Raw genomic sequence first — 12,246 nt, 5'->3', positions numbered from 1 at the left:
ACATAATCTTGTCACGAGATCTGTAGGTGGAAAATGTTTAGCAAAAATGCCAGACCTGGAGACGAAATTTCAGCTACACTTATTGGATGCTGATCCTGTTCATCCCATTAGCAAAGGCAGGAAGCTAATTTTACTATAATGAAAACAAAAGGCACTGAATTTCGTAATATTAATTTGAATTTTACAGTGTTTTTTGCATGTGAAGTGTATGTTTTATCATGATCTCTACTGTGCCCCTGACATATTTTCCCTGCATAATTCAGCAAACACAGATCTTGTATAAATAATCAGAGTGAAGCTTACCAAGTCTTGATAAAGGCCTAATAGAGGGCCGAAACGCGTTGACATTTATGGTAAGCTTCACTCTGATTATTTATACAAGATTTTAGCATTATTGCACTATGTTGTATCCTTTTTATCAACAGGTATAAACACATAAGCACTTTAAGGGAAAATCTTTGGATAAAAACAGATTTTTTCTACAGCATTTTCCTCAGTTCTCAATTCCCACTCAGAAGATTATAAACAAGAGGGAATAACCCACTCAAACTCATCACTGGAGCTAACTATACATTTGATTTTTGACACTTCATTATAAACTTTGTAATTTACTATTTTTTGGTTTTTTATTGCATGTTCTACAAGCATTTTTGATTTTTTTTTTGCACTTTTTTGACGTCACTATCTTTTATTTTTATTTTTACACTAATTTTTATTGATTTTGTATATTTTGTAGACACCGTTTTTAATAATTGTCACCATTTTTCTTTTGTGAGGCACTCACTATCTATCAAGGATATAACGTTTTCTACAGCCCTAGTCATCGGATCAGGAACACAATCATATTTGGACTAATCATAGACTTATTGGATTAAAGAAACAATTGCAACAGTAGGGTATCAATACATCCTCTGGACTTGATACATATATATATTTTAGAAGGTTTTAAGATTCAACAACTTTATTGTCATTTCTTTTTTATTCATCTTAAATATAACCTATTAGGTTTTTTGTCACATGGATCAATGATATTATATTGTTTATGTGTTATTAAATAAATGTTAATTTTTATACTAGTACCTGTCCGTTGCCTTATCTTGTAGGCGCTCCTTGTATCCAAGCTATTTCTACATTTTTGTTTTTATACTTGTGAGATCTATACACCAATTAAGTAGTGGGAATTCTGCTTATCATTTTTAGAGTTTAGTGCCCCATTTACAATATTTTTCCATGAAAAAAATTGATTTCACGTTTAAAATTAGTTATTTCATATGTATGATATTATATTCACTTCACTGTTTCTTTAAGAATAATAATTTTTAATCCTGCCATAAAGTGTGCCCTAACCGGAACCCAGTAGTGTCTAGTCCCCTTGATCAGCCATTATTCAAAACGACCAGGAAAACAGAATTCAGACACTGCTGCACTCCACTACATCAGCTGAGTCTCATCTCCTCTGCACAGTCTTGTACATATACAAAAAAAATAGCGCTATATAATTGGAGAGGAAATCAAAGGCAAGAACAGCACATAGGATGACTAAATACTATATTTGTCTTCCCCAGGTATAGTAGTAGTCAGAAAGGGAAGGTCTAAACATGTAGGTTGTTTTTGTGTAGCTGTAAATGGCATGCTCGTCCTTTTTCTTTAATAAATAATGTGCCTGTTCTCACTCTCAGGCAGTCCAGCTGAAGGGAAGCTTTTCCCAGGTGATCAGATACTCAGGATAAACAATGAAAATGTGGAAAACATTCCAATCGAGCAAGCAGCAGACTTGGTCAGGTACCCTCTCTATAATAATTATTGATTCTTTTGTGCAGAAGAAAAACTACAGTATATTAAATATGGTTAAGGGATTGTTTTTCTCAGTATATCAGTCTGTCATTTATTAAAGGGCCAGTATAGTGTTAAAATGACATCCTCTAATCTGTTAGAGCATGTCATTTTAACACTAGCATTGCTGTAATGCTATGTGTTTAACCCCACAAAGGTTTAAAAACACAGTTAAAGTCCTGCTCTGGACCTGCAGAGCACTACTTGTCCAAAGCGGAAACTGATCCAATCAGCAGCACTAATCGTACGACCTAGCTATATGACTAGAGCTGATGATCTGCAGCAGATTTTGCTCAGGACCAGGGCAGGACTTTAACTGTGTGTTTAAACCTTTGCTTGGGTTAGTCACATAGCATTACAGTGTCACTAATGGTAAAATGACATGCTCTAACAGATTAAAGCTTGTCATTTTAACACTATAATGGTCCTTTAAGCACAATCTATGTGAAGAGTTCAAATGTCTTATTTATCTGTTACAGGGATTCTGCAGACTCTCTTACAGTGACTGTTCTTCGAAATACCTCTGTAAGTTTTTTCCTTTTTCTAAATATGGTATTTCAATAAATGCTACAGTGATTAGAAAACTTTTAAGGGCCGTAAAAGAGCTGAATGCCATTTTAAGGTCAATGCCTATACAAATATACAGTAGTTTTTTTTAGTGTTAGTTTTTTTTTATTTTGGGGGTTTGGTGGGTGGGGGGTCTTACTGTTAAAGGGGGGACTTAGTATTTTTTAAGGTAAAAGAGCTGTTTAACCTAGGGCAATGCCTTACAAAAGGTCCTTTTAAGGGCTATTGGTAGTTTAGTTTAGATTAGTGGTGTTTTTATTTTGGGGGGGCTTTTTTTATTTTCATAGAGATTAGGTTGTTTTTTTTATTTTGGATAATTTGGTTTATTTTTTTCTGTAATTTTAGCCTTTTTATTTTTTGTAATTTTAGATTTAATTATTGTAATTTAATCTTATATTTAATTTTTAAATTAATGTTAGGATTTTTATTTTAATTGTAATTTAGGATTTTTTAACTTAATGTAATGGGGGTTAATTTAGGGGATTAGCGATTAGTTATTTGCGTTGTGGGGCATAGCGGATTAGGGGTTAATAGTTTTAATAGCTAGTTTGCGTTATGGGGCATGGCATATTAGGGGTTAATAGTTTTAATAGCTAGTTTGCGTTGTGGGGCATGGCAGATTAGGGGTTAATAGTTTTAATATCTAGTTTACGTTGTGGGGCATGGCGGTTTAGAGGTTAATACATCTATTATAAGTTGTGATGTGGGGGGGTGGATAGAGGGGTTTTGGCGTGTCGGGTTAGATTTTAATGGGAGAAAGGTCTCATAAAGCACCTTTTTCCTATTTTACAGTGTATTAACGGTTTGCGCGGGCATTGGAAACCGGGTATAATTTAAAGATTAGCGGCTTCTGATACTTTGTATGGGACACGGTAATGTTTTCGGCAACCGGAGTCCAGTTGACGAAATTGAGTTATAGAGAGCCGTTGGAAGCCGACGATGAACGATATTGCTTCCAACAGCTTATTCAGTGGTTTGCGAGCACACACAAACCGAATTACGTATTAATGGAAACGAGCCCTCTGTGCGCATACATTTATATTGTAAATTCAGATTTTTTCATTTAGTCCAGTAGAAGTCAGGGTGGTTCTACAACATAAAATTATTCCTTTTTTTGGAGGGGGGTTGCAAAATGTTGACAGAATAGTAAAATATATAAAGAAAATAGGGTAACAGATGTGGTAATCGTATTTGTTACTTCCATGGCTACATTTTTTTCTTCTTAATTGCCTCTTCTCCCGCATTAAACTCTTTGCTCTGAGAAAAGGACTAGACATTTAAACAAAAAAGGCTTTGAACCTTTATTTAAAGTGAAGGTCAATTTTCATGTAAAAGTGCCCGTTTTTTAAAAAAACTATTTAAAAACAGGGGCACTTTTATTCATGAAAATTGACATAGCACCATATTTTAAAAATAATTACCTTGTTCTTCTGAAATGCCGGATCGACGTTCTGAAACGATGCCCAGCCTGCTTCTTCTTGGTTTACTTACCCAGCAATGACGAAACCGTCTTCCTCCAATCATGGCGTTGCCTCAGGCAATGATTACCCCGGGGGGGAAGCCGAGATTGGAGAATGCCGGAATCATCATTGCTGACGTATGGAGAGGCTTGCGACTGGCTGGTGAAGCACAGGAGCGGCTTCAAGAAGAAAAGGTAAGTATATTTTTAAAAAACGGCTGAAATGTCAATTTTCATGAATGAAAGTGCCCATGGTTTTAATAGTTTTTTTTAAAAAAAACTTAGCACTTTCACATGAAAATTGACCTTCACTTAAAGGATTTTCAAATTTAAGGTAATTTCACTTTTCTATGCTCATGAAAATCACAATTTCACAATAGCGCATCGGCAACTTTGCATTGAGATCTCACACCATTATTCCAATCCTTCAAATGTTATGTTTTGCACCAATTTTTACCTTTAACCTTTCAGATGATTTGAAATTTGGTAAACAATACAGTACTGCAGCAGGCAAGGCCAGTAGAATGCTTAGTTGTATATTTGCAGCAGGTTTTGTGGCTCTTTACAGACCAGTTAATGTTCCGTTCTGGATGCCTTATTTCCAAAAGGTTATAAATAAACTGGAATATTGTGAAAGGAGGCTATTAAAATGGTAAAAAACCAAAAAAAACTCAAAGACCTAAATACTTTATGTGTAGCTTGAGGGGGAGGTGATATGATTGAATAGTTACAATATATTAAAGGGGCATTAAACGCTACATACACTTTATAAACAAAGTATTATGGTTATTTCACACCTCCCTCTAGACATGGGTGCCGCCATTTTGAAATCTAGCTTTCACTGCATGCCAGTGCTGATGTGTTTGCACATATGCAGTAACTCTCCTTCAGATACCTGCAGTGTAACCTAGGTTCCAAAATACCAGCACCCATAGTTAGAGAAATGAGCATGAAAAATATTTTGTGTTTAACCCCTTAAAGACCAGTGACGTACCCTGTACGTCGCTGGTCTTTCTATGGCACTTCACTGGTCTTTCTATGGTCCTTAACTGGTCTAATAATACCTGGTACAAGCATAAGGCTATGCTACAATTGAAGGGGATGGGAAAGTCAAAATTAAACTTGCATGATTCAGATTTTTTTTTATTTTGACTCAGAAGGAGACCAAATAGCTAATAGCAGATCTGGTCAACCATTGCCTCTTTCCTGATTGGCATTGGAGGAGAGCATGTCATTATAAGACACTTTTGAATTCATTTCTATTTTCAAATGTGCTTCATTCTCTTGGTATCCCTTGTTGAAAAAATATGCACGTATCCTACACAGGTGAGAGCTAGCTGGTTCTAACTGTGGTTCTTGCACACATTTGTCTCTTGTGATTGGCTAACTAGATGTGTTCATCTAGCTGCCAGTAGTACAATGCTGTTCCTTTAGCAAATGATAACAAGAGAATGAAGCAAATTTGATAATAGAAGGAAATTGGAAAGTTGTTTGAAATTCTATGTTCTATCCATTCCAAATCATGAAAGAAAATGTTGTGCTTCCCTGTCCCTTTAAGCTTACACTTTTTTTTAGAAAATATGGGTAGTATGGTTGGGCCTATGGTTTGTATCTGCAGCCAAAATCCCTGTTTCTGTTTCTCTCTCCCAGCAGTCATAAGATTTTTTTTTTTTAATTGTTTCTTTTCTTGCATGTGATCAGTTTATATTGTAATAATTGCACTTGTTTTCTAGTCTGATAACAAACTTACAAATATATTTATACTATGAAACTTGTACACAACATTGTCAGACTGTAACTCACTGTAAACCTAGACTACTGTGTATTTCATTTCATTCTTTTTTTATAGAGCCCCAAATCCTCCTTCCTCACAGCTGAAAAGCGCGCCAGGCTGAGAATTAACCCCGTAAAAGTAAGATTTGCAGAGGAAGTTATAGTAAATGGACACACTCAGGTTAGTAAACATTTTTTTTTGTTGTTCATTTATTGATTTATTTGGGGTAAAAACACCAATCTATTAGCTGGAAAAAGAATAAAAAAAGGATATTTCAGCACGCTGTTTGCATAGTCCCTTATAACTTATGTAGGATTTATCCTCTGGCCGCGCCTTAAATAAAAATTAAAGGGACATAAAACACTATTTTTTTATTTTTTGTTATGATTCAGATAGGGTATACAATTTCAAACAACTTTCCAATTTACTTCTATTATAAAGTTTAATTTTTTTTCTTGTTATCCTTTTTTGAAAATCAGGTTTATAAGCTTAGGAGCGAGCACTATATGGCAGCATATTTGCAAAAATATTATACATTAGCAAGAGCATCTAGATAGCTCTTCAACACAGACTAACATAACAAACCAATTTTGATAATATAAGTAAATTGGAAACCTTAAAGTTGTATGCTCTGTCTGAATCATGAAAGAAAAATGATGGGTTTCAAATCTCTTTAAGAAATGAACAAATACATTGTATACATTATACATAAAGAAGTATATAAAGAGATCCCTCGTTCATTGGTTCATGAATATACCAGAAACAATATTAAAACTTGCCTTTGAGGTTTGCTTTATTGCAAAGTAAAAAAAAAAAAGCTTTAGTAACTTAAATATGATGCAGGTATAAACCTGACTTTTACTACTTGTAGGATTTATTTCTTGTATCAAGATGGAGCAGGCCAGAATGAGTGTGAAATTTCAGAATTATTATATTCTTGTTATAAGGTATCAATATGGAGCAGGCCACAATGAGTGTGAAATGTCAGAATTATTATATTCTTGTTATAAGGGTTTTGCATCTCTCAAAGTTCAAACTGCCCCCGCCTCTTCACATGTTCACATGATCTAATCTGCTTTGGTCGCTTGGTAATCCTTTGTTGAAAAGCATACCTTGGTAGGTTCAGGAGCATCAGTATACTTCTGGGAGTTAGCTTGTGATTGGTGGCAGCATTTATATGCCTTTTTTCCTTGAATCCCCCTCTGTTCAGCTAGCTCCCATTAGACGCACATTAAAGATTAGAAATAAATTGTAAAGTTGTTTTGAATTATATGCTATATCGAAATCATGAAAGCGAATTTTAGTTTGACCCTTTAAAGAAAAGTTAAAAAAAACAAAGCTTTGCTTTTTTATTAGCCAGTAAAATACTCACAGGCTACAATATACATATGTAAAATGAAATTATGAATTCTACAGAATTAAAATTAATTTTTTCCTTCAGAATGCACAGTTCTTTTTAGTTATACTAAGCACTTGCAGACTTCTCTGACAACCTAGAGGTTAACAACTTACGGCTAGATTATGAGTTTTGCGTTAGGTTTAAAAAGCTGCGTTGGCCGGTCCTAACGCTGCTTTTTAACACCCGCTGGTATTACGAGTCTTGCAGGTACAGGTGTACCACTTTTATGGCCAGACTTGGAAATACCGCAAATCCACTTACGGAAATTGCGTATCCTCTTTTTTCAATGGGACTTGCATAGCGCCGGTATTACGAGTCTGCCAAAAAGTGAGCGGTACACCCTCTCCTGTCAAGACTGGTACCGCATTTTAAAGTCAGTAGTTAAGAGTTTTACACTACAACGCCATAGTATAAAACTCTTAACTAAAGTGCTAAAAAGTACACTAACACCCATAAACTACCTATTAACCCCTAAACCGAGGCCCTCCCACATCACAAACACTAAAAGAAAATTTTTAACCCCTAATCTGCCGAACCGGACATCGCCGCCACTATAATAAATATATTAACCCCTAAACCGCGGCACTCCCGCCTCGCAAACATTAGTTAAATATTATTAACCCCTAATCTGCCGTCCCTAACATCGCCACCACCTACCTACTTTTATTAACCCCTAATCTGCCGCCCCCAACGTCGCCGCCACTACTATATTAAAGTTATTAACCCCTAAATCTGTCTAACCCTAACACCCCCTAACTTAAATAGAATTAAAAGAAATCTAACTAAAAATTCCTATCATTAACTAAATTATTCCTATTTAAAACTAAATACTTACCTGTAAAATAAACCCTTAGCTAGCTACAATATAACTAATAGTTACATTGTAGCTAGTTTAGGATTTATTTTTAGTTTACAGGCAAGTTTGTATTTATTTTAACTAGGTAGAATAGTTATTAAATAGTTATTAACTATTTAATAACTTCTTAGCAAAAATAAATACAAAAGTACCTGTAAAATAAAACCTAACCTAAGTTACACTAACACCTAAAACTACACTATAATTATATAAATTAACTAAATTAAATACAATTAAATAAATTACATACAATTACCTAAATTAAATTAAATTAGCTAAAGTACAAAAAATAAATATATTAACCCCTAAACCGCGGCACTCCCTCCTCGCAAACATTAGTTAAATATTATTAACCCCTAATCTGCCGTCCCTAACATCGCCACCACCTACCTACTTTTATCAACCCCTAATCTGCCGCCCCCAACGTCGCCGCCACTACTATATTAAAGTTATTAACCCCTAAATCTGTCTAACCCTAACACCCCCTAACTTAAATAGAATTAAAAGAAATCTAACTAAAAATTCCTATCATTAACTAAATTATTCCTATTTAAAACTAAATACTTACCTGTAAAATAAACCCTAAGCTAGCTACAATATAACTAATAGTTACATTGTAGCTAGTTTAGGATTTATTTTTAGTTTACAGGCAAGTTTGTATTTATTTTAACTAGGTAGAATAGTTATTAAATAGTTATTAACTATTTAATAACTTCTTAGCAAAAATAAATACAAAAGTACCTGTAAAATAAAACCTAACCTAAGTTACACTAACACCTAACACTACACTATAATTATATAAATTAACTAAATTAAATAAATTACATACAATTACCTAAATTAATTTAAATTAGCTAAAGTACAAAAAAACAAACACTACATTACAGAAAATAATAAACAAATTACAGAAATTAAACTAATTACACCTAATGTAATAGCCCTATTAAAATAAAAAAGCCCCCCCAAAATAAAAAAAAACCCTAGCCTAAACTAAACTACCAATAGCCCTTAAAAGGGCCTTTTGCGGGGCATTGCCCCAAAGTAATCAGCTCTTTTACCTGTAAAAAAAATACAAACAACCCCCACAACAGTAAAACCCACCACCCACACAACCAACCCCCCAAATAAAAACCTATCTAAAAAAACCTAAGCTCCCCATTGCCCTGAAAAGGGCATTTGGATGGGCATTGCCCTTAAAAGGGCAATTAGCTCTTTTGCCGCCCAAAGTTCCTAACCTAAAAATAAAACCCACCCAATACACCCTTAAAAAAACCTAACACTAACCCCCTGAAGATCGACTTACCGGGAGACGTCTTCATCCAAGCCGGGCGAAGTGGTCCTCCAGACGGGCAGAAGTCTTCATCCAAGCCGGGCAGAAGTGGTCCTCCAAACGGGCAGAAGTCTTCATCCAGAAGGCATCTTCTATCTTCATCCATCCGGCGCGGAGCGGGTCCATCCTCAAGACATCCGACGCGGAGCATCCTCTTCATCCGACGACTAACACAGAATGAAGGTACCTTTAAGTGATGTCATCCAAGATGGCGTCCCTTAGATTCCGATTGGCTGATAGAATTCTATCAGCCAATCGGAAATTAAGGTAGAAAAAATCCTATTGGCTGATGCAATCAGCCAATAGGATTGAAGCTCAATCCTATTGGCTGATTGGATCAGCCAATAGGATTGAGCTTGCATTCTATTGGCTGATTGGAACAGCCAATAGAATGCGAGCTCAATCCTATTGGCTGATTGGATCAGCCAATAGGATTGAACTTCAATCCTATTGGCTGATTGCATCAGCCAATAGGATTTTTTCTACCTTAATTTCCGATTGGCTGATAGAATTCTATCAGCCAATCGGAATCTAAGGGACGCCATCTTGGATGACGTCACTTAATGGTACCTTCATTCTGTGTTAGTCGTCGGATGAAGAGGATGCTCCGCGTCGGATGTCTTGAAGATGGACCCTCTCCGCGCCGGATGGATGAAGATAGAAGATGCCGTCTGGATGAAGACTTCTGCCCGTCTGGAGGACCACTTCTGCCCGGCTTGGATGAAGACTTCTGCCCGTCTGGAGGACCACTTCGCCTGGCTTGGATGAAGACGTCTCCCGGTAAGTCGATCTTCAGGGGGTTAGTGTTAGGTTTTTTAAGGGTGTATTGGGTGGGTTTATTTTTTAGATTAGGGTCTTGGGCTTGCAAAAGAGGTAACTGCCCTTTTAAAGGCAATGCACATCAAATGCCCTTTTCAGGGCAATGGGGAGCTTAGTTTTTTTTAGCTAGTATTTTATTTGGGGGGTTGGTTGTGTGGGTGTTGGGTTTTACTGTTGGGGGGTTGTTTGTATTTTTTTTTACAGGTAAAAGAGCTGATTACTTTGGGGCAATGCCCCGCAAAAGGCCCTTTTAAGGGCTATTCGTAGTTTAGTTTAGGCTAGGTTTTTTTTTTTATTTTGGGGGGGCTTTTTATATTTTAATAGGGCTATTAGATTAGGTGTAATTAGTTTAAATATCTGTAATTTGTTTATTATTTTTTGTAATTTAGTGTTTTGTTTTTTTTGTACTTTAGCTAATTTAATTTAATTTATGTAATTGTATTTAATTTAGTTAATTTATTTAATAATAGTGTAGTGTTAGGTGTTAGTGTAACTTAGGTTTGGTTTTATTTTACAGTAAATTTGTCTTTATTTTAACTAGGTAGTTATTAAATAGTTAATAACTATTTAATAACTATTCTACCTAGTTAAAATAAATACAAACTTGCCTGTAAAATAAAAATGAATCCTAAGCTAGATATTAGGGTTTATTTTACAGGTAAGTATTTCGTTTTAAATAGGAATAATTTAGTTAATGATAGGAATATTTATTTTGATTTATTTAAATTATATTTAAGTTAGGGGATGTTAGATTTAGGGTTAGACTTAGGTTTAGTGGTTAATAACTTTAATATAGTGGCGGCGACTTTGGGGGCGGCAGATTAGGGGTTAATAAGTGTAGGTAGGTGGCAGTGACATTGGGGGTGGCAGGGTAGGGGTTAATAAATATAATGTAGGGTTCGGCGATGTTGGGGGCAGCAGATTAGGGGTTCATAAGTATAATGTAGGTGGCAGCGGTGTCCGGAGCGGCAGATTAGGGGTTAATAATTATAATTTAGGTGTTGGCGATGTTGGGGTCGGCAGATTAGGGGTTAATAAGTGTAAGATTAGGGGTGTTTAGACTTGGGGTTCATGTTAGGGTGTTAGGTGTAGACATAAAATGTATTTCCCCATAGGAATCAATGGGGCTGCGTTAAGGAGCTTTACGCTGCTTTTTTGCAGGTGTTAGACTTTTTTTCAGCCGGCTCTCCCCGTTGATTCCTATGGGGAAATCGTGCACGAGCACGTTACACCAGTTCACCGCTGACTTAAGCAGCGCTGGTATTGGAGTGCGGTAATGAGCAAAATTTTGCTCAACGCTCACTTCTTGCCTTTTAACGACAGGTTTCTGAAAACTCGTAATACCAGCACTGTAGGTAAGTGAGCAGTGAGGGAAACCTGCTCGTTAGCACCTCACAGCCTCTAACGCAAAACTCATAATCTGGGCCTTAGATTCCTAAGCTTTTTCGTTTTTTTTTTTGTGTGTGCAGCATTAGAAGAGTTCTGAGCAGAAACTGATATAGGAACACATGATTTGTGATGATAAACCACGCTCTTTGTTATGTATAGATGTGTTCACACTATCTTCTGATGCTTCTATTGGCAGAGTGCCTATATTAAACTCTTGCTGCAGTCAATATGTACATCAGCATTGATAGTGGGGCTACCAAATCAACAAAGCTTAATTTGATCCACAATCTCAAAATGACAGTATCTATTTCCACATTTCTGTCTGTCAAGAAAAGAACAATACATGTCAGATGCTATTCATTTAGATTCATTCTCTGCTGAAATAAGCTATAGAAAGCAGCCTAACAGATATCAAGCTATCCCAGTGTCTAAAGCAGATGTAATCTTTGTGTAATGACACATTTACTTCCCTGAGGAATTTTCATGCAAAAACCTTGGCTAGAATATATATTTAACCTTTAAAGTATAGTATTTATATAACATTATATTTTTGTTACAGGGGAATTCACTTCTTTTTATGCCCAATGTCCTGAAGGTTTATCTAGAAAATGGACAAACAAAGGCATTTAAATTTGAGAAGAAAACAACAGTAAAGGTATTGCTTTTTTTAGCTGATCCACAAGTTTACAAATGTAGGTGTTAGTTTATGAATGCATCAATGTATAAAAAAATAAGATTTTTATACTGTGTAATGTTACAATAGAATTTTTAACTAAAAACATGAATGGACAGATATCTGATTTGGTCATTTCCATGAACA

General features: G+C 35.6%; 1 protein-coding gene across 1 annotated transcript in view; it reads left to right on the top strand.

Moving 5' to 3' along the window:
- FRMPD1 (FERM and PDZ domain containing 1) overlaps positions 1-12,246 on the top strand; it is a 378,412-nt gene that overhangs the window by 42,821 nt on the left and 323,345 nt on the right. The window contains exons 3-6 of the mRNA XM_053702711.1: positions 1,680-1,782; positions 2,313-2,358; positions 5,709-5,813; positions 11,986-12,081. Of these exons, the coding sequence (XP_053558686.1) occupies positions 1,680-1,782; positions 2,313-2,358; positions 5,709-5,813; positions 11,986-12,081 (350 nt within the window). The remainder of the gene's footprint in view (positions 1-1,679; positions 1,783-2,312; positions 2,359-5,708; positions 5,814-11,985; positions 12,082-12,246) is intronic.

This window comes from Bombina bombina, chromosome 2, assembly GCF_027579735.1.
Source record: "Bombina bombina isolate aBomBom1 chromosome 2, aBomBom1.pri, whole genome shotgun sequence".
NCBI classification, from domain to species: Eukaryota; Metazoa; Chordata; class Amphibia; order Anura; family Bombinatoridae; genus Bombina; species Bombina bombina.
Note: the sequence above shows the minus strand (reverse complement) of the source record. Positions and strands in the feature narration are given on the sequence as shown.